Source organism: Eurosta solidaginis, chromosome 2, assembly GCF_040869045.1.
Source record: "Eurosta solidaginis isolate ZX-2024a chromosome 2, ASM4086904v1, whole genome shotgun sequence".
Taxonomy (NCBI): domain Eukaryota; kingdom Metazoa; phylum Arthropoda; class Insecta; order Diptera; family Tephritidae; genus Eurosta; species Eurosta solidaginis.
Window position 1 is genome coordinate 156,052,538 of NC_090320.1, and position 24,780 is coordinate 156,077,317.

Genomic DNA, 24,780 nt, shown 5'->3' on the forward strand with positions numbered 1-24,780 from the left:
TATGCTATATACGTAAGCATCTGCTGAAATTTCAAGCTTTTAGTTGTTCAAATGGTGTAGAAATTGCGAAAAGTTTCTTATCTGAACAACCGGATGTAGGATACATATGCTATATATGTGACCGATCTCTTCGAATTTTTCAGACAACAATGTCTACTCTATACGAAAGAAAATGTTGAAATTTGAAGGTTCTAGCTTTTAAAATGGGGCAGAAATTACGAAAAGTTTCTTATCTGAACAATCGGTTGTATGAGATATACTCTATACATATACAACCGATCTATAAAAATTTTTCAGACAACAATGAATGCTCTATACGTAAGCATCCGATGAAATGGGACAGAAATTACGAAAAGTTTCTTATCTGAACAATCGGTTGTATGAGATATACTATATACCCCACCGATCTTTACAATTTTTTTTAGACAATAATGGATGCTCTATACATAAGTATTCGGTGAAATTTGAAAGTTTTAGCTGCTAAAATGGGGCAGAAATTACGAAAAAATTCTTATCTGAACAATCGGTTGTTGGGGATATATGCGGCAACCCTAAGTGGCAACCCTACTTAAAAAAGTCAATAGAAATGCGGAGTAGAAAACCTTACGTTTGATACCCATATTGACATATATATCTCATATAAAGCCAAAAAATTACCACGGGTCCCTCCGAAACCGGGGCTGGATCCATAGTAATTCTGCGCGAAACACCGTAAATTTACTGTCAAATATATCCTTTCATGACATTGAAGTGAGACGACCAATTTTTTGACAGAAATAACTGCTGTTTTAATTTTGGCCAGTAGATTTACAAATACTCCAACGTCAGACGGTAATGGCTAAATCAACTCAGCTCTTCATCCTGATCCTTTTGGTATTCTTATTGGTGGGTCTACCTATTTTCCTTTAAGCACTTACAATTTTGAGATTCGTGACGATGTTAATATACCATTTCATTTTCATGAAAGTTATGCGTGAGGATGCAAAATTTCAGGTTTTTTGTGGTTTGCATGAATTAGCTATGACAATAAATCACTTACCTCAACAATATATAACGTAAAAGTAAGTATTTGATGAAATTTGAAGCTTCTAGCCGTTAAAAAGGCGGCAGAAATGAAAGTTTATATGGGGTATATAATATATATACCACCGATCTCTTTGATTTTTTCAGACAAAAATATATGCTATATATGTAAGTATTTGGTGAAATTTGAAGCTTCTAGCTGTTAAAATGGGGCAGAAATTACGTAAAGTTTCTTATCTGAACAATCGGTTGTAAGGGACACAAACTATATATACTACCGATCTATGCAATTTTTTCAGACAACATTGAAAGCTCTATACGTAAGCCTTCGGTGAAATTTTAAGCTTCTAGCTGTTAAAATGGGCAGAAATTGCGAAAAATTTCATATCTGAACAATCGTTTGTTGGGGATATCTGCTATATATGCGACCGATCTCATCCATCTTTTGAGACAACAACATGTGCAACATACGAGAACATATGGTGAAGTTTGAAGCTTCTATCAGATATATTGAGTAAGATATGACAAAAATCATCTTTTCTGTAAAATCGGTTGTATGTGGGATGTATGCTATTGTGGTCCGATCAGCGATTCCGATAAATGTCTAATCGGACACCTGAATATATCTATTCACCAAACTTTATCAAGATATCTCAAAAATTGAGGGACTAGTTTGCATACAAACAGACAGACGGACATGGCTAAATCAACTCGGGTCTTCACGCCGTTCTAAAATCCAGAACCACCGTACTCAATTCAAACTTTTCATGTTCTTGAAAAACGAACGACCTGTTCTTAAACTAACAACCTTGTTCTTGAACTGACATCATTTTCTGGAAAAGAGAACGGCTGGTCTTAAAATATGAACAAATGTTCTATTAATGAGAACGATGTTCTTAAATTAAACACAATGTTATTAAATTAAGTTCAAGAAAAAAGAAACGGTACAATTCGTGTACACTACAATGTTAAATATAACATTTGGCACAAGCTATCAAGCAGTTGTAGTGGCCCAGATGATGTTGCGGTTGCGATCGTGTAGCGCGAGTTCGATCACCGTCAAACTCTGAAGTTTTTAAAAACAATTTTTTTATGTTCTATTTTTTTAACTATTATTTTTCGTTCAGTTCCATTCACATATGCACAGGTAATTCTCAAAATGTTATGAAATGTTTTAAGTATATATTCAGATTGCATCAATAAAAAGAAGGATTGCTCAATAAGAGAAATACATGAAAAAATGCATATTATGCGTTTTTTTATCTTTTGGATGTTAATAATAGTTTCTTTGTTATTAATATTTTTTATAATTGACAGAAAAATTATTATTAATAAAAAAAATAATAAATGGGTATTAATTCAAAAAATTACCCTCCCACTCCCCCCAAAGATCAAGCACCAACCGTTCTTGAATTGAGACCCAAAAATTTTTAAATCGACCACAAATCGTTCTCGCAGCGTGAGAACGAAAAATCTTAAAACAAGCCCAAGTAGTGATTGAAATGAGCACAGAAGGTTCACACATACTGGTCATAAAATACGAACGGTGTGCTTCGAAAAACTGTTCTTTAAACGAGCCCATCGGTAACGAGTTTTGTCAACAAATGTTCTAAATTTTTAACTTGTTTCGTTCTTTTTAGAACGATTTTTTCAGTCCATGTCGGGTCTTTATTGACCGGCCAGTTAAACCTTACCTAACCTACATTACATTGAAATGTTCCTCAGTTTAAAGAATTTTTTAGGGAAGGTTTTTAATTATTTTACGTTTTTTTTCTGAGTGTAGTATAAATAATCCTACGAAGTTCCTTTCAATGAAGTATTCAAGAACTAGCTAGTATGAATAACCGGACAAAATCCTAATCAAGGAACTAGAACGTTTGCTAACTAGTCTCCGTGTACTTTTTTAGTGTTTTCTAAAAGTATTTTATGCAAGTTTGCAATGCTATGATGGTGGACCACTTACACAAAATCCTGAACTCCCTAAGTTCAGGTATATAAGGGTACATTTCGTAATTTCTGTTCCATTTTAACAGATAGAAGCTTCGAATTTCAAACAATGCTTACATATATTACAAAAAATGTTGTCTAATAAAATCATAGAACTCGGTCATATATATAACTTATACCACATATTTGCAACGCATCAACAAAAACAAACCACGGTCTTTGAGGTTGCGTATTTGCCATGGCATAGCAAATGCAAAGCCGTATATAATTTTTTGAAGAATGCAAAGCTACATATCTAGAGTAACTTCGGGTATTATGGAATACCTATTTCTTTTTATGTCATAACTCATAAAATACATACCGGGGGCTTTTAAGATTTCGAACACATTATCGCTAAAATATGGACTACAACGATATTTTACAATTAGTTCACTAGACCATATGTAAAAAAATATTGAGGAAAAATTTGAAAAAATTCATAAGGTGTCATTTTGAAAAACTTGCGGGTAATTTGGTATATACATAGTTTCGTTTAAAATGGTATACCATACCATATTACCAGCCCAATGTTACAATTAAAAAATAAATTGCATAAATAATAATACAATTAAAAAGCAAAATATAATGGAAACAATTTTATTAAGAACATGAAATGCAATTACAAATATAGCCTCCTTGGCGTCATATCAATTTCAAAAACGCCTTTAAGGCTAACAAAAAACCCAATTCATTAAAAAAAATATAATAATTTACTTGGCTTCTACGTCAAAAACAAATAATGTAAAGAAAGGCAAAGTAGGTAACTATTTACTTTATATACAGGAGTGGCCAGAAATATGGCACTTCTTTTCGGAATGCATATGTCGTGAGCCCAGATTACTTCGCCCTGCAAACGTGAAGTCCATGTTTGAACTTCAGTATCGTCTTCCCAGCTTTTATTGCAGAAATTACATAAACTGCCTTGTGAGGGAGGAACATCATAGAACTCTTCCTTTCCATCCGATTCGACACTTTGATCGGAGTCGGTACTAGATTCCCGCCGTTTCTTTTTATGAGGAAATACTTTCTTGGGCTCAACTGGTTTAGTTTTTTTGGAGGAGTTTCGTTTGGGTTTTTTTTTGACAATTTAATTTGTAGCTCCGCTTTATACGGAGACGTGGTTAAAACTGTTGCCTTACACCTCCTTCCTCTATTGCTTACGATTCTTCGTAATTTTGGCGCAGGAGAAATCTTCCAAGGTGTAATGTATTTTGCAGCTGCTTGCAAAGAAATATGGCCGGTAAACAAATTAATTGTTGGAAGGAAGTTTGTGGAAATAAAATGCTTACATATGTTCACAGTTTTCGTAGAATCAGTTGATGAAAAAATACGTGGTGATAATCCGGTGCTAGTAGTGGCCACGTTGTCATTTAATGTGGGCAGTAAACTCTGAGTTTCAGGCATGGCATTTTCCTTATCGATGTCCTGGACTGAGACAGATTCTGCCTGCACATTTTCCATTTCATAAAAAATATGTTTATCCAACGGAAAGATTCCAGTGCTTCTAAATGCACTGATAGCTATTTGATCACTTTGAACTCGCAAATATTCTTTTGTAAACAGTCCGACCAAATCATATAGTGTCACTTTGCGCCCTTGATCTTGAGTAAAACGCTCATGAAAGTTTTGTCCAATGGCTGTAATTTATGTGTAGAGTGTGGCGGCAAGGATAATATAACAACTCGGTTATCACGGGCTAAATAAAATAATTCGATGTTTCGCGTGTGGGAATAATGCCCATCTAAAATAAGTAGAATAGGTTCTTCTTTTCTTGGCTTTGTAAACTCCAAGAAATGTTTGAACCAATTTGTGAATATCGGTATTTGCACCCATCCAGAGAGATTGCACGACGATTTCGCTCCGTGTGGTGCATCCTTCATAAGGAGTAGATGATCGTTCTTTCTTGGGAAAATAAAATAAGGCGGAACAAAATAGCCACCAGCGCTCATGCACGTAATGGCAGTTATAAAACATCCGCGTTATGCGGAAGTCATCGCGCCTATTTGCCTTTTTCCTTTTTGTGTAATAACTTTTGGTTGCCGAGACTACACAACTGACAAACCCGTTCCATCCACATTCCAAATGCGTGTTGCTGAAAAGTTATGTTTAACATACTCATTTTCCAACAAGTTGTAAAACGAAGCCACGTTTTCGCGAGTGAATCCTTTTGCTCGAAGTGCCCGTTGGAGTTCGCAAGGTTAGTATTTCGCTATGCCGTTTACAAAATCCATACAGCCAGTCTTTTCCTGCGCATTTTTTCAAGATATTAATTTATTTGGAATGTTGTTTTTCGTTGCAATTTGGTATGCCAGCGATCGCAGGTTGTTAACCCCCAAAATAGAGACTCCATCTCTAAAGAGTATCTTACAAGTTCGCGTTCGATTTCTTGGGTGAAAACTGGTTTTCTGCCAAGCTTTGCTGAAAGAAGGTCCTTAACCGGCTTTTGACTTCTGGCCATGCGTTGCAGTGTAGTGTGTGGGACGCCGAACCTTTTTGAGGCCAAAAAAATCCCCATTTCGTCATTTCTCACCGTTGCAATGGCCATGAGCATATTTTCTGCAGTCCATAGCCTTCGTATACCCTTTTTTGGAATTCTTGCTGTAAAATTCCACCACTAAATTAACATACTGACCTACTGAACATAGGGAGGGAATATGGTACACTATATCATATTACCCCTTCACGAGTGAACCAATTATACTCCTCTTTCATTTACACAAATTTTAAACCTTTTTATAATAAAAACTTTATCTAGTTTATAACTCACCTTTTAAAAATAAAATAGTGGTTGTATATTATCGATTTAAAGGATATTTGTACTTATCCGTATATTAGCTGTGTTTTTTTTCACATCTATATATGTACGTTTACGCTTAAACTTTGTATGGACTGCTAAGCGACAAAATACACCTCTGATATTGCTACGCATAAAATTAGTACTACTAAATTTCAATACGCATTATACTCAGATGTAACTGAAATATGTGTCTATGTTTCACCCTCTGCACTAATTCTATGTATTCTATGCGCGTCCACTATTTATCACAACTGATTCAGCTATATGTTATACACAGAAATACAATAGAGGGTTGTGTCTCCGCTTTTCGGTACACCCTGTGCTGTAGCTAGTTGTTTTACCATTGCCGCAAGATGGGTATCCTAAGCATTATCAAAGCGAGGATAGGCATTTTTTTTTTCACGCGCAAACGAAACGTATACGCGTGTAAAAGGAAACACGGCTATTGTTGCGGAATAAAAAACCGTTTCTACTGCAATGTCTTTAATAGTCGTACAGGTGCAACCACGTGTTTTCAAGAACTATAAGAGAATTGGGCAGCTGTCAGCGCTGTATTTTTTTTTTTTTTTTCATTTTATTTTTCGTAATCTAACAGCTGTTTTCGTAGCCGGCGTTGCCACAGTGCAAATAGCTCTTAAGATAGAGAGGTGTACCATATTAGCCGCATATACCATAATACCCGAAGTTACTCTATTGCTTTTGGAATGCAATCCACAAAGCATGTTTTTTGATCCAAATTGTGTGGTATATTTACAGGCGCGCATCAACAGAGCCTAGTTACATTGGATTTTTAGCAGCGCTTCATTTAACAATGCCTCCGCTGTTCACTACTACTACCTACTATTTACTTACTTACTTACTTAATATGCGCTTAACCGTTTAAACGTTTGACAGAAGAGTTAAGCTTTCGTGCGGCCCTGCTACAAAGGGAGTATTTACCTTTTTATTCTGAAATTCGGAAAGCTCTTTTCCGTTTAAGTATTCATGGAAGTCTTCCGGATAAACCGTTAATTTAGAATATTCGGAACACGTTCGTTTGATACTACCTCACGGGGTCCGAATATATCAAATAAGAACATATGTACATAATATTCCAAATATAAACCGATACCCCAAATTCTTAAATGGAAAACAATGTGCCGAACATACGAAATGAATAAGTTAACATGTTAAATGAGCACATTTCGTTATGGCATCTCCATTATTTACTAATGACATTTTTACGTTAATCGTTATGTGTTACAATGCAATAATGAAATTTTACAATCTCAAAGCAATACATATGTATTTGTTGCAATGCAATAACGAAATTTTTAAAATCTCAAAGCAAATCAAAATTAAAATAACTTAACGATTTACAGAAAATTAAAAATTAAACCGAACATTCATTACTAATGCAAACTAACGTACTTATAACATGCATCTATTTCTTTAACAGAAATCGCAATATACAACGCTATATTATTTGGAAACATCGCCAACTTATTGCTCGGTAACAAAGGATCGTCAATGTTTACATTCGGATAACTGCGCAAATTTATGCTGTGGCCGTGGATACATTACGCATGTCTTCAAGCAGGTGGAAAAATGTCGTTGTCGCTTCAATAACGGACGGTGTTGTCAACTTATTTGCGACTATTGCCAACGATTTGAGGATAAATACTTTTGTAAATAGATCATTTTATACATTTTCTTATTCCTGCATAAAACATCTCTTTCGCACAAAAATCGTAGGTTTTGTGATTTTAATATGTTTAGGAACCTTTACTTTATATCCGGTTAACGCTTTTAGCCAAATTATTTGACAAATCCTGAAAGCATTTCTGTCAAATAAACCATTGCATTAAACTGTAAACAGAATGCCGAGCGGTGAAGATCTTCGCCGTGCTAGGCGCTGACATTTCGGAAATTTCGCCTAGATATTTCGCCTACTCAAAGCAATGGCGGAATTATATAAGGTGTCAGAACGAGACAGCAGATTTGTACTTTTTTATTTGATTTGATACATCAACATCCGGCGCAGTACGATTTTGACAATACTCCATCGAATTTATAAAAACAAAGTACTTTTTATGTTTGTATGTCATCACGATTATAGAGTCTTGATTTAATATTATTTAGTCTTAATAACTGCCTAGAGAACCAAGGCGGTTTACTTGTTGTCACACGAGTATAGCGGAGGGGAACACAACTATTAAAGTAGCCATCAAGTGTGCTGTAAAATATTGAGGTTGCTGATTCTACATCATTGCACGAGTAAAGATTTGACCAGTCATGTGCAGCAATCAGTTCATTTAGCTTAATAAAATTCGTCTTATAAAAGCATCTTGAACTGGGTCGAGATTTCGATTTCGAAGCATCGAGTATCACAGGCCGAACACAATCCAGTACAATCTCAAGCGTAGGATGAAGAGGGTCTTCAGGAAGGGATAATGGGGGAATTCGGGTTAGGGTAGTGCCCACAGTGTCATCTGTAAACACTAGGTCTAAAATCTTGCTTTTGCAGTTTAATATATTGTTAATTTGAACAATAGATGAGTCTAACAGGCAATTAAAAAATTCATGCTGAGTAGTAGGAGTCATGACATTAGAGTCGAGGGTATTGATCCAATTTACTGCTGATAAATTGAAATCACCGAGAACTATTAGGTGATCTTTGTCTCGAAGTTGCGAGTAAAAATTACAAATAGCTAAGCTATGACAAGTATAAACATGTATATCGGACCTTGGCGCACTGTTCCCGCAGCAATGTTTAAGTTTTCTGAATCTCTCGAAGAATTTGTCTTTTTAGTGTACAAATGTACCACTGAATGTTCCGGCCAAAAAGAACAATCCAAGACTTTATCAAAATAAGTATCAGGCATGATAAAATATGGAGGTAGTTCCATTTAGTGTGACGTTAGCTACTTGACTTTTCATTTCACATTGGATTTCATAATGAGGAATACGACTAAATTACTTTCATAGTTATTTTAAATAAAAAGGGAAAAAATTAGCCCCATGCCTTGGAAATATTTTAATACGAAATATCAGCATAGAAAAGAAGGTTTTTAATAAGTTTTTCGAGCTTCCGAAAATTGTTTTGGTGGAAGAAACATGGATCGAAGTATGCAAAGCAACGGAATATAGCCTTCTTAAGCGTCCGTACGTTTGCACAGAACATTTTGACAAAACATACACATTTGTCAATAGCTTGCTCAAAGGAGGTCCTTATAAACCGACACCGCAATTTCTTGATAAATTGGCTACAAGTCCACATTTTTTAATTTTTATTTATTGTATAATTCAAGCGTTGCGCTTTAGGAGGGAATTGTAAAACCATTTTTTAATAAGAGCCGTCAGAACGCATACTTTGACGAATTACTCGATGTTTTCTCAAGGTAGTCGTTGGTTGTTTTTTGTAAGATATATTTATAAAAACGCCTTTACATTTTCGTGGGGTATTTGTGTTTATTTTATTGATAGTATTAAATTAATTAATTAATTCTCTTTCCAAAAATCGTAATTATGTAAAATCACTTTACCGCATAAATATGTATATAGGATGCAGTTAACCCTAGGACTTATACCCAAGTACAGGTGTGGCCAGTAGCTACTTTGGAGTGATGTAGCTCCTAGGATAGGATAGGTTAGGTGGTAGCTGCCCTGATAAGGATAGCTCACTTGGACAACACGAAGGTCCGTTGTGATACCACATACACCAAAAATACCGGTGACTTAGATCTAGCTACTTAGAGAATCGTTGGGTAGCAACGATAAAGCTCCAAATGATACCGATCTCAACTTTGGATATATCCTCGGGAGATCCAAGTGAGTCGCGACCGAAGTACTTTCGCCTAGTTCTGGCAAAAGCTTGACAATCAAGCATAAAGTGATTTGGTGATTCCACCTCATCATCCTTCATACAGCTGCAGCAGGATGGAGTTTCCAGTATATTGAGACGTACCGCATGGATACCCATGGGACAGTGCCCTGTCAAAACCCCAATGACCATTGATAGGTGAGCCTTAGTGAACCCAATTATTTCAGCAGACCTCCTGCCATTCACTTTTGGCCAGAAAGATCTTACTACCCTGCAAGACGTGGTATCCGCCCAACGTTTGCTGAGCTGATTCGAGGCCCAGCTATGGAGGAGCAATCCACAGGTGGCCAGCGGGATCCCGAAATCCCTACAGCCATCTTCATCCGGTTCAGTTGTACCGATGCGGGCTAAGAGATCCGCTTGACAGTTACCCGGGATATCACTATGGCCCGGGACCCAGATAATCTTAATTGTAAAATAATTCGATGCAATCGCAAGCGAGGTCAGGCACCCCCAGACCGCCCTCGATTGCACTGTAGTTGAGCTCAAGGCCTTGATAGCCGCTTTGCTATCAGAGTAGATGTTAAATTTCCTAACCGTGGTAGCACTGGATAGCATTCCATCCACCGCATCTTTAATCGCAGCAATTTCCGCTTGGAATACACTGCAGTAATCAGCCAACTTAAACTTGCGGCTTAAATTTAGCTCTTGGCAAAAAAATCGGGCATCTTATATCTCCTTGTGAAAAGGACCAATTCCGTTTTTCCCAGGTTGACCGCCAATCCACATGATTCAGCCCACCTAGCCACAGTATCCAGGTAGCCCTGCAGAACATCGCGCAGGGTGCCCAGAAATTTGCCTCTGACTAGGATAGCGAGGTCATCTGCATAGGCAACCACCCGACAACCATTGGCTTCCAGCTCCACAAGAAGCTCGTTGACTACCACAACCCAGAGGAGAGGAGATAGGACACCCCCCTGTGGCGTGCCCCTGCACACCTTCCTCTTAATTATGGCCCCTCCCCACTCCGCTGCGACAATTCTGCGGCACAGAAGTTTGCTAATAAATTCAACCAGAGCCGCCTCGACTCCTAAACCCACCAGAGCTCTTTCGATTGCCCCCGGTAAGACATTGTTAAAAGCTCCCTCGATGTCTAGAAAGGCACCCAGAGCATACTCTTTGTGTTCCAGGGACCCCTCTATTTGCTTTACAATCGAATGGAGAGCCGTTTCCGTCGATCTGCCCTTGCAGTACGCATGCTGTGAAGCCGACAGTAACCCCCTAGGTATCCTTTCCCGTAGGTACAGGTCAATCAACCGCTCAAACGTCTTAAGAAGAAACGACGAGATACTGATTGGCCTGAAATCCTTAGGTGATACATGAGAGCTTCTGCCGGCCGTCGGAATGAAAATAACCCTAACGGTGTGCCAAGACTTCTGGATATAGTTAAGCCTGAGGCAGTTAGTATATATGATGGCCAACCAGCGGCAGGAAATCCCTAAAGACCTTTGAAGCTGCGCAGGAATGATTCCATCCGGGCCCGGAGACTTATAGGGCTTGAACGACCCTATAGCCCAGGTTATTTTACTTTCCCGTATTGGAATGGCAGGCAGATCCGTGCGCAACTGGGACACCGGGAAAATGATTGTCCAGTAAAAGCCTTAGGGACTCCTCGCTACTCATCGACCAGTCCCCACCATCATCTCTCAGATACCCCAGAGGAGCGGGGTTCATAGAGAGTATTTTTCTAAATCTCGCGGATTCATTGAAGCCTTCTACGTTTTCGCAGAAGCTTCGCCATGCATCTCGCTTGATTATCCTTATTTCATATTTATAAATCCCCAGACTCACCTTATAGAGCTCCCAGTCCGAGGGTAATTTACTCCTCCTGGCTCTGTTGAAGAGCCGCCGACTGGACGCTCTTAGGTCGTCAAGAGAATCCGACCACCAGGGCAGCTTGCCCTTCCCCCTGTAAGTTTTCAATGGGCAGGACAGCTGAAAGGCGCTATTGCTTGCCGAGGTGAAGTTTTCCACCAGAACGTCTATCTCAGATTCGGCAGGCCCGAACTAATGATAGGCACCGCAGGCAGTAGCTCTCCCAGCTTCCTACAATACAAGTCCCAGTTAGTACTTTTAGGGTTCCTAAAAGATATTTTAGCGGGACGTTCTTCGTTCACTGAGAACTGAATATATCGGTGATCAGAGAAGGAGTGCTCGTTGAGAACCCTCCATCCATATATCCGACCTTCCAGTTCTCTACTAACCAGGGTGAGGTCCAGGACCTCCTCCCTCACCGCAGTAATAAAAGTCGGGTCATTCCCCCTATTACATATACAAAGTCCCTCATCTACAAAAAAGTAAATAAAGACTCACCTCTAGTGTTGGTATCCGAGCTTCCCCAAATGCTATGATGGGCATTAGCATCGGCATCGATGATCACGCCAACACCTCTCCGCCTTGCTTCAGCGGTGATTTCACCCAGTATCGCAGGTGGTGGTCCCTCTACGTCCCCGTGGTGAATGTACGCTGAGACCACCAACATTTCATTACTTCCTCGCTCGAGGCAGACCGTTGTTACGTCAGCATTGCTGAAATTAGAGAGAATAAAAGCTTTAATCTCTTTTTTAACAAGCACACAGGATCTAGGCCTACTTGCCTCCCCATGCACCAAGGTGTTGAATTTTCTAATCCTTAATCCAGAAATCTTACTGCCGTTACTACTCAGCCACGGCTCCTGGACAAGGACTCCACTCCGCCTTTTTCAAGGCAGAGCAACAAATTTGCGGAAGCCGCCTTAGAGTGCTGAAGATTGATTTGACGGATTTCCATCAAAAGTGCTCTTCTTCCGCACCCCATCCTTGGCGGATTCGTATTAGTCTTGTCCATTCTAAAAAAGGCCCCTCTCAAGGCCGCTATCCGGAGCCGATTGTGTAGTCGCCCTTTAACGGTCTCGTGGTTATCAATGCTACGCAGGGAGGCCACGCGAGGGTTGACGCATTACCTTATGAGTAATGCGTTCAGAGCCAGACCGGACGCGAAGCGGGAAAATCTTCAACCGCACCTACACCACCAACTTAACGGCGACGGAGCCGGAACGTACCCTGAGGCCCGCCACGGTTTTAGCGGGACGTGGGCAGGTGCAGCATTAGCCTACCAGCCATTTCGGTAGGGTTTCACCCCGACCTACTAAAGTGGCAGAATACCGCACCTACCAGCCCAAAGTCATCAAGTCCAAATTTAATGTCAAATCAAAGCCCTAAAACAGTCCAGTTCGTCACCGTTGTGTACCGATCTTGACTCTTAAATAGTCCTCGCTCCCCTGAGCTCGGCTCAATGACTCAGGGGGTGCGGGTTTTATCGAGTTGTCCTCTCTAGATCCGCCATTATCACTAGAAGCAGGGGCACCTCGCGCAGGACGTGAAAACTAATCACGCGTGACATTCGTCAGTATGGCCGGTCTAAGACTGAAATCAGTCCCTGATCCAGAGCCTGAAACCACTTATGATATCCAAGCCAAGTATCTTAGCCCCCGATGTAGCTCCTAAATCGCTGAAGATATTGACTAGAAATTTTTGATATAGGAAAACGAAGTAAATCTTTGTCAATTGGTGTCTTATTTGTTCATGCTAGGTCCATGCATTGATGAGATATAAGCTTTCAAAGTTGACACCTACGACTTCTTATACCCGGGTACAGGTGTGGCCAGTACCTTTTTTTCTCACTTTTTGAAGGAAAAAGTTTTTATTTATTATTTCCTTTATAAAATATTATTTTATTGATTATTTCTTATAACTAAATATGCAAACATATTTAAATTATTCAATTGTTTTCATTATTTTCACAAATATTACATGTAAATGTATTTGAAGAATGCTGTATGCATATTGGGCGCTGACATATTCTGCACATGTTACGCGTACGTCTTCTGTGTTGGTCATGGATGTAGCAGAGAAAACAGCTTCCAACCTGCTGTGTTTTGTGTTTGCACCAGCAGCTGCAGACGTTGATGACCTATTGTCAGCACTTCCTTGCAAGGCCGTACTTATGAAACTCGCGACTGCAATTTTTGTGTTGAAGTTCCGCATCACTTGCTGATTCACCGACCGCTCTTCAGTTATGGGCATAGACAGTTCCTTGGCGAGCTGGCGAAGAAATCTCTTACGCTTCGCATTGGTGCATCTGATGTTGGGATTATTCTCATAATATATGATATACGCTGCCAATGCCGTCAAATCAATCATATTGAAGAATAGGGACAACGGCCAACGCTTTGTCATCCTTTGGCAAGTATACTCTCCAAGCAATTGGTCCATCACGTCCACTCCTCCTTTTGTCTTGTTATAAAACTCGATCATTTATGGTTTGCCGCTTTCGCCAATGTGATCATCGTCATGCCTTGATGATAGTAATATAACTGCCTTGTTTTTTTTCGGCACATAGGAGCAAATAGATATGTTGGGCCTAAAACCGAATGTACTTGACCTCTCTGCACGATCTTTGTGTGCCAACATCTCCTTTGGTGTGTAGGGCTTATTTTTCCGCAGAGTTCCAACTGCCGTCAAATTCATGGATGACAAGCTTTTCGGTAGATTTAGGGATGTAAAAAAATTGTCCATCGTTAAATTTCGGCCGGTTCCGTGAAAGCGGCTTACTAAATCCTTGACCACGCGTTCACCCTGGTTAGTTTCCCGTCCCGTAGGTGCTTGGCCAGTATATATTTATCCATGCAGTGGATATGCGTTTTTGGCATCACATACCCACCACACTTTGATGCGTTATTTTGCCGGTTTCGATGGGATGTATTGCGTGAAACGGGTGCGGCCACGATATGGAAAGAGATAGATATTCACTTGGCTTATATGACTGCTCAAAGTTGTAGTTCATCAGGTCTACAGCTCGGATATTGGTGCAGCTTTGTCAGTTACCAATCGTTTTGCCCGTGTGTTGCCAACGTCAAACCTTATAAACCGCAGTATGGCCTGAAAGCGGTTAGTGCCAATTGACGCACGATATAATGGACAACTTTCCACCAACCACAAGTCCAATTGTGTAATCAGGGTCTTCTACATCCGACTCAACCACGCCATCTGCTACTGCTACTTGTTCGCTTTCATACCCTTCAGGGTCGGAAAATAATTCATCATCTGAGATTTCGTCAAACAGGTTTTGTATGTATTGCTCTTTTTCAGCGTCAGATAATCTATATAAAAATAATTAATTTTTATTCCATTTATGAAATTATATTTGAGTTATTTGTATTTACCTCATATATTGATTCGAAGACAAATATTCCATGTTCCTTCTGCTATCCATGTTGTAAAAAATAAAATAAAAATTAAAGTAAAGATAAAGATAAAGACAAAGATAAATATAAAGATAAAGATAAATATAATGATAAAGATAAATATAAAGACAAGATAAAGATAAAGACAAAGATAAAGATAAAGATAAAGACAAAGGCAAAGATAAAGATAAGGATAAAGATAAAGATAAATATAAAGATAAAGACAAAGATAAAGATAAATATAAAGATAAGGATAAAGATAAAGATAAAGACAAAGATAATGATAAATATAAAGACACAGTTAAAGATAAAGACAAAGATAAAGATAAATATAAAGATAAAGATAAAGATAAAGATAAAGACAAAGACACAGATAAAGATAAAGTTAAAGATAAAGATAAAGATAAAGACAAAGATAAAGATAAAGATAAAGATATAAATAAAGATAAAGATAAGGATAAAGATAAAGATAAAGTTAAAGATAAAGACAAAGATAGACATAAATATAAAGACGAAGATAAGGAAAAAGATAAAGATAAAGATAAAGATAAGGATAAAGACAAAGAAAAAAATAAAAATAAGGATAAAGATAAAGATAAGGATAAAGATAAAGATGAAGACAAAGATAAGGATAAATATAAAGATAAAGCTAAAGACAAAGATAAAGATACACATAAAGAAAAAGAAAAAGATAAAGATAAAGACAAAGATAAAAATAAATTTAAAGATAAAGAAAAAAAAGATAAAGATAAATATAAAGATAAAGATAAAGACAAAGATAAAGATACACATAAAGACAAAGATAAAGATAAAGACAAAGATAAAGATAAATTTAAAGACAAAGATAAAGATAAAGATAAATAAAAAGATAAAGACAAAGATAAAGATAAAGACAAAGACAAAGATAAAGATAAAGACAAAGAAAAATAAATATAAATTTAAAGACAAAGATAAAGATAAAGACAAAAATAAAGATACACATAAAGACAAAGATAAACATAAAGATAAAGATAAAGATAAAGGTAAAGATAAAGACAAAGATAAAGATAAATTTAAAGACAAAGATAAAGATAAATATAAAGATAAAGATAAAGATAAAGGTAAAGATAAAGACAAAGATAAAGATAAATATAAAGACAGAGACAAAGATAAAGATAAATATAAAGATGAAGATGAAGATAAAGATACAGATAAAGATAAAGATATAGATAATGATAAAGATAAAGACAAAGATAAAGACAAAGATAAAGATAAATATAAAGACAAAGACAAGGATAAAGATAAAGATAAATATAAAGATAAAGATAAATAAAAAGATAAAGATAAAGGCAAAGATAAAGATAAAAATAAAGATAAAGGTAAAGATAAACACAAAGGTAAAGATAAATATAAAGACAAAGACAAAGATAAAGGTAAAGATGAAGACAAAGATAGAGATAAATATAAAGGCAAAGACAAAGATAAAGATAAAGATTAAGATAAAGATAAAGATAAAGTTAAAGATAAAGACAAAGATAGAGATAAATATAAAGACTAAGATAAGGAAAAAAGATAAAGATAAAGGCAAGGATAAAGACAAAGATAAAGATAAAAATAAGGATAAAGATATAGATAAGGATAAAGATAAAGATAAAAACGAAGACAAAGATAAAGATAAATATAGAGGTAAAGATAAATATAAAGATAAAGAAAAAGATAAAGATAAAGATAAACATAAGGACAAAGATAAAGACAAAGATAAAGATAAAAATAAGGATAAAGGTATAGATAAGGATAAAGATAAAGATAAAAATGAAGACAAAGATAAAGATAAATATAAAGATAAAGATAAATATAAAGATAAAGATAAAGGTAAAGATAAAGATAAAGTCAAAGATAAATATAAAGATAAAGATAAAGACAAAGATAAAGATACACATAAAGAAAAAGAAAAAGATAAAGACAAAGATAAAAATAAATTTAAAGACAAAGAAAAAAAAAGATAAAGATAAAGATAAATATAAAGATAAAGATAAAGATACACATAAAGACAAAGATAAAGATAAAGACAAAGATAAAGATAAATTTAAAGACAAAGATAAAGATAAATATAAAGATAAAGATAAATAAAAAAATAAAGACAAAGATAAAGATAAAGATAAAGACAAAGACAAAGATAAAGATAAAGAAAGATAAATATAAATTTAAAGACAAAGATAAAGATAAATATAAAGATAAAGATAAATAAAAAGATAAAGATAAAGACAAAGATAAAGATAAATATACACATAAAGAAAAAGATAAAGATAAAGGTAAAGATAAAGACAAAGATAAAGATAAATTTAAAGACAAAGATAAAGATAAATATAAAGATAAAGATAAAGGTAAAGATAAAAACAAAGATAAAGATAAATATAAAGACAGAGACAAAGATAAAGATAAATATAAAGATGAAGATGAAGATAAAGATACAGATAAAGATAAAGATATAGATAAAGATAAAGATAAAGACAAAGATAAATATAAATATAAAGACAAAGACAAGGATAAAGATAAAGATAAAGATAAATATAAAGATAAAGATAAATAAAAAGATAAAGATAAAGATAAAGATAAACACAAAGATAAAGATAAATATAAAGACAAAGACAAAGATAAAGATGAAGACAAAGATTGAGATAAATATAAAGACAAAGACAAAGATAAAGATAAAGATAAAGATAAGGATAAAGATAAAGTTAAAGATAAAGATAAAGACAAAGATAGAGATAAATATAAAGACGAAGATAAGGAAAAAAGATAAAGATGAAAACAAGGATAAAGACAAAGATAAAGATAAAAATAAGGATAAAGATATAGATAAGGATAAAGATAAAGATAAAAACGAAGACAAAGATAAAGATAAATATAGAGATAAAGATAAATATAAAGATAAAGATAAAGATACACATAAGGACAAAGATAAAGACAAAGATAAAGATAAAAATAAGGATAAAGATATAGATAAGGATAAAGATAAAGATAAAAATGAAAACAAAGATAAATATAAATATAAAGATAAAGATAAATATAAAGATAAAGATAAACATAAAGGTAAAGATAAAGACAAAGATAAAGATACACATAAGGGCAAAGATAAAGATAAATTTAAAGACAAAGATAAAGATAAAGATACACATAAAGACAAAGATAAAGATAAAGACAAAGATAAAGATAAATTTAAAGACAAAGATAAAGATAAATATAAAGATAAAGATAAATAAAAAGATAAAGACAAAGATAAAGATAAAGATAAAGACAAAGACAAAGACAAAGATAAAGATAAAGATAAAGAAAGATAAATATAAATTAAAAGACAAAGATAAAGATAAAGATAAAGATAAATATAAAGATAAAGATAAATAAAAAGATAAAGATAAAGACAAAGATAAAGATACACATAAAGACAAAGATAAACATAAAGATAAAGATAAAGGTAAAGATAAAGACAAATATAAGATAAATTTAAAGACAAAGATAAAGATAAATATAAAGATAAAGATAAAGATAAAGGTAAAGATAAAGACAAAGATAAAGATAAATATAAAGACAGAGACAAAGATAAAGATAAATATAAAGATGAAGATGAAGATAAAGATACAGATAAAGATAAAGATAAAGACAAAGACAAAGATAAAAGATAAAGATAAAGATAAAGAAAGATAAATATAAATTTAAAGACAAAGATAAAGATAAAGATAAATAAAAAGATAAAGATAAAGACAAAGATAAAGATAAAGACAAAGATAAAGATACACATAAAGACAAAGATAAACATAAAGATAAAGATAAAGGTAAAGATAAAGACAAAGTTAAAGATAAATTTAAAGACAAAGATAAAGATAAATATAAAGATAAAGATAAAGATAAATGTAAAGATAAAGACAAAGATAAAGATAAATATAAAGACAGAGACAAAGATAAAGATAAATATAAAGATGAAGATGAAGATAAAGATAAAGATAAAGATAAAGATATAGATAAAGATAAAGATAAAGATAAAGATAAAGAAAAAGATATAGACAAAGATAAAGATAAATATAAAGACAAAGACAAGGATAAAGATAAAGATAAAGATAAAGATAAATATAAAGATAAAGATAAATAAAAAGATAAAGATAAAGTTAAAGATAAACACAAACATAAAGATAAATATAAAGACAAAGACAAAGATAAAGATGAAGACAAAGATAGAGATAAATATAAAGACAAAGACAAAGATAAAGATAAAGATAAAGATAAAGATAAAGATAAAGATAAAGATAAAGATAAGGATAAAGATAAAGTTAAAGATAAAAATAAAGACAAAGATAGAGATAAATATAAAGACTAAGATAAGGAAAAAAGATAAAGATGAAGACAAGGATAAAGACAAAGATAAAGATAAAAATAAGGATAAAGATATAGATAAGGATAAAGATAAAGATAAAAACGAAGACAAAGATAAAGATAAATATAGAGATAAAGATAAATATAAATATAAAGAAAAAGATAAAGATACACATAAGGACAAAGATAAAGACAAAGATAAAGATAAATATAGAGATAAAGATAAATATAAAGATAAAGATAAAGATACACATAAGGACAAAGATAAAGACAAAGATAAAGATAAAAATAAGCATAAAGATATAGATAAGGATAAAGATAAAGATAAAAATGAAGACAAAGATAAATATAAATATAAAGATAAGGATAAAGATAAAGATAAAGATAGAGAGAATGAGTAAGATAAAGAAAAAGATAAAGATAGAGATAAAGATAAATATAAAGATAAATATAAAGATAAAGATAAAGAGAAAGATAAAGAAAAAGGTAAAGATAAAGATAAAGATAAAGATAAAGATAAGGATAAAGATAAAGGTAAAGATAAAGATAAGGATAAAGATAAAGATAAAGAGAAAGAGTAAGATAAAGATAAAGATAAACACAAAGATAAATATAAAGATAAAGACAAAGATAAAGATAAAGATAAAGATAAAGACAAAGACAAAGATAAAAATAAAGATAAAGATACAGATAAAGATAAAGATCAAGATCAAGATCAAGATAAAGATAAAGATAAAGATAAAGATAAAGATAAAGATAAAGATAAAGATAAAAATGAAGATGAAGATGAAGATAAAGATGAAGATAAAGATAAAGGTAAAGGTAAAGACAAAGATAGAGATAAATAAAAAGACAAAGACAAAGATAAAGATAAAGACAAAGATAAATATAAAGATAAAGATAAATAAAAAGATAAAGATAAAGACAAAGATAAAGATACACATAAAGACAAAGATAAACATAAAGATAAAGATAAAGGTAAAGATAAAGACAAAGATAAAGATAAATTTAAAGATAAAGATAAAGATAAATATAAAGATAAAGATAAAGATAAAGGTAAAGATAAAGACAAAGATAAAGATAAATATAAAGACAGAGACAAAGATAAAGATAAATATAAAGATGAAGATGAAGATAAAGATACAGATAAAGATAAAGACAAAGACAAAGATAAAGATAAAGATAAAGATAAAGATAAAGAAAGATAAATATAAATTTAAAGACAAAGATAAAGATAAAGATTAAGATAAAGATAAATAAAAAGATAAAGATAAAGACAAAGATAAAGATAAAGACAAAGATAAAGATACACATAAAGACAAAGATAAACATAAAGATAAAGATAAAGATAAAGGTAAAGATAAAGACAAAGTTAAAGATAAATTTAAAGACAAAGATAAAGATAAATACAAAGATAAAGATAAAGATAAATGTAAAGATAAAGACAAAGATAAAGATAAATATAAAGACAGAGACAAAGATAAAGATAAATATAAAGATGAAGATAAAGATAAAGATATAGATAAAGATAAAGATAAAGAAAAAGGTATAGACAAAGATAAAGATAAATATAAAGACAAAGACAAGGATAAAGATAAAGATAAAGATAAATAAAAAGATAAAGATAAAGGTAAAGATAAACACAAACATAAAGATAAATATAAAGACAAAGACAAAGATAAAGATGAAGACAAAGATAGAGATAAATATAAAGACAAAGACAAAGATAAAGATAAAGATAAAGATAAAGATAAAGATAAGGATAAAGATAAAGTTAAAGATAAAGATAAAGACAAAGATAGAGATAAATATAAAGACTAAGATAAGGAAAAAAGATAAAGATGAAGACAAGGATAAAGACAAAGATAAAGATAAAAATAAGGATAAAGATATAGATAAGGATAAAGATAAAGATAAAAACGAAGACAAAGATAAAGATAAATATAGAGATAAAGATAAATATAAATATAAAGAAAAAGATAAAGATAAAGATACACATAAGGACAAAGATAAAGATAAATATAGAGATAAAGATAAATATAAAGATAAAGAAAAAGATAAAGATAAAGATACACATAAGGACAAAGATAAAGACAAAGATAAAGATAAAAATAAGGATAAAGATATAGATAAGGATAAAGATAAAGATAAAAATGAAGACAAAGATAAATATAAATATAAAGATAAAGATAAATATAAAGATAAAGATAAAGATAAAGATAAAGGTAAAGATAAAGATAAAGATAAAAACAAAGATAAAGATACACATAAGGGCAAAGATAAAGATAAATTTAAAGACAAAGATAAAGATAAAGATACACATAAAGACAAAGATAAAGATAAAGACAAAGATAAAGATAAATTTAAAGACAAAGATAAAGATAAATATAAAGATAAAGATAAATAAAAGATAAAGACAAAGATAAAGATAAAGACAAAGACAAAGATAAAGATAAAGATAAAGAAAGATAAATATAAATTAAAAGACAAAGATAAAGATAAAGATACACATAAAGACAAAGATAAAGATAAAGACAAAGATAAAGATAAATTTAAAGACAAAGATAAAGATAAATATAAAGATAAAGATAAATAAAAAGATAAAGACAAAGATAAAGATAAAGATAAAGACAAAGACAAAGATAAGTTACAGAAAGATAAATATAAATTAAAAGGCAAAGATAAAGATAAAGATAAATATAAAGATAAAGATAAATAAAAAGATAAAGATAAAGACAAAGATAAAGATACACATAAAGACAAAGATAAACATAAAGATAAAGATAAAGGTAAAGATAAAGACAAAGATAAAGATAAATTTAAAGACAAAGATAAAGATAAATATAAAGATAAAGATAAAGATAAAGGTAAAGATAAAGACAAAGATAAAGATAAATATAAAGACAGAGACAAAGATAAAGATAAAGATAAATATAAAGATTAAGATGAAGATAAAGATACAGATAAAGATAAAGATATAGATAAAGATAAAGACAAAGATAAAGACAAAGATAAAGATAAATATAAAGACAAAGACAAGGATAAAGATAAAGATAAATATAAAGGTAAATAAAAAGATAAAGATAAAGGTAAAGATAAACACAAAGATAAAGATAAATATAAAGACAAATACAAAGATAAAGATGAAGACAAAGATAGAGATAAATATAAAGACAAAGACAAAGATAAAGATAAAGATAAAGATAAAGATAAAGGTAAAGATAAAGATAAAGATAAAGATAAAGACAAAGATAAAGATACACATAAGGGCAAAGATAAAGATAAAGATAAATTTAAAGACAAAGATAAAGATAAAGGTAAATATAAAGATAAAGATAAATATAAAGATAAAGACAAAGACAAAGATAAAGATAAATATAAAGACAAAGACAAAGATAAAGAAAAAGATGAAGATGAAGATGAAGATGAAGATAAAGATAAAGCAAAGATAAAATAAAAATAAAGATAAAGGTAAAGATAGAGGCAAAGATAAAGATAAATATAAAGACAAAGACAAAGGCAAAGATAAAGATGAAGACAAAGATAGAGATAAATATAAAGACAAAGACAAAGATAAAGATAAAGATAAAGATAAAGATGAAGATAAGGATAAAGATAAAGATAAAGTTAAAGTTAAAGATAAAGATAAAGACAAAGATAGAGATAAACATAAAGATGAAGATAAGGAAAAAAGATAAATATAAAGACAAGGATAAAGACAAAGATAAAGATAAAAATAAGGATAAAGATATGGATAAGGATAAAGATAAAAATGAAGACAAAGATAAAGATAAATATAAAGATAAATAAAAAGATAAATATAAAGACAAAGATAAAGATAAAAATGAAGATGAAGATGAAGATGAAGATGAAGATGAAGATAAAGATAAAGATAAAGATGAAGATAAAGATAAAGATAAAGGTAAAGGTAAAGACAAAGATAAAGATAAATATAAAGACAAAGATAAAGATAAAGATAAAGATAAAGATAAATATAAAGATAAAGATAAATATGAAGATAAAGATAAAGATGAATATAAAGATAAAGATAAAGACAAAGATAAAGATAAAGATATAGATAAAGATAAAGATAGAGATAGAGATAAAGGTAAATACAGAGATAAAGAGAAAGATAAAGATAAAGATAAAGATAAAGACAAAGATAAAGATAAAGACAAAGATAAAGATAAAGATAAAGATAAAGATAAAGATAAAGATAAAGATAAAGACAAAGATAAAGATAAAGATAAGGATAAAGATAAAGATAAAGATAAAGAGAAAGAGTAAGAGCCTATCTAATTTAAAAGATACAAGATAATTAAATTTGCCGGCATTTTGTTCCTTCCATAAAAGACAGGAACTATCTCGCTTAAGGATGGAGGAACATTTATCAACATGTATCATTAAGAAGGAACAAGACAGTACTGTGTTGATTGGAATCTGGTGCATTCCAACAACGTAAAAAACACGCTTTTTCATGAGTCACTGACCGGAATCGTATGCATTCCGGCAGCATAATCTTATGGGTCAGGCATCGAGCTGGTTGGAATCCGGTCCATTCCAACAACACAGGTCATGTTACTTTTTTATGCCTTGTGATGGCGTATCCTCATTACACTACTCTTAGCACTGCCGGATTTCCATGACATGCTGATTGGAATCTTGTTGCATTCCAACAGGAAGATTGGAATCCACTGCATTCCGAAATCATGCTGAGCGGAAGCTGATGCATTCCGCCAGTATAAGATTTCGGCATAAGTTCTTATTTCTGCTCATATTTCTTATTATTATTATATTCTGAAATTAAAGAGTAATGTTCATTAATATTTCTTTGTTTGTAATATAACATTGTTGAAATCTCGATATATCTTAAATTTTATCTTTTGAGTTGTATATTTATATAGATTTTATATTATGCAGTCGACCATAGTTTGTCGTCGACTTTAAATAATAAATAAATAAAAAATAAAGATAAAGATAAAGGTAAAGATAAAGATAAAGATAAAGATAAATATAAAGATAAAGATAAACATAACAATAAAGATAAAGATAAAGAGTAAGAAAAAGATAAAGATAAACACAAAGATAAATATAAAGATAAAGATAAAGACAAAGATAAAGATAAAGATGAAGATAAGGATAAATATAAAGATAAATATACAGATAAAGATAAAGATAAATAGAAAGATAAAGATAAAGATAAAAAAAGGTAAAGATAAAGATAAAGATATGGATAAAGATAAGGATAAAGATAAGGATAAAGATAAAGAAAAAGATAAAGATAAAGATAAATATGAAGATAAAGATAAAGATGAATACAAAGATACAGATAAAGACAAAGATAAAGATAAAGATAAAGACAAAGATAAAGATAAAGATAAAGATAAAGACAAAGATAAAGATAAAGATAAAGACAAAGATAAAGTTATAGATAAAGATAAAGACAAAGATAAAGATGAAGATGAAGATGAAGATAAGGATAAAGATAAATATAAAGATAAAGATAAAGATAAATATAAAGATAAAAATAAAGAGAAAGAT

The 24,780-nt window shown here is 32.0% G+C and overlaps 1 protein-coding gene across 8 annotated transcripts in view; it reads left to right on the top strand.

Annotated features, from left to right (window-relative positions):
• The window catches only part of Wnt4 (Wnt oncogene analog 4), a 692,884-nt gene extending 685,371 nt beyond the window's left edge, over nt 1–7,513 (top strand). For all 8 annotated transcript variants that reach the window (XM_067766356.1, XM_067766354.1, XM_067766353.1 and 5 more), the window contains one exon: nt 7,245–7,513. In XM_067766356.1, coding sequence (XP_067622457.1) covers nt 7,245–7,481 — 237 coding nt within the window. In that variant the 3' untranslated portion in view covers nt 7,482–7,513. The remainder of the gene's footprint in view (nt 1–7,244) is intronic.
• Nucleotides 7,514–24,780: the final 17,267 nt, after the last annotated feature.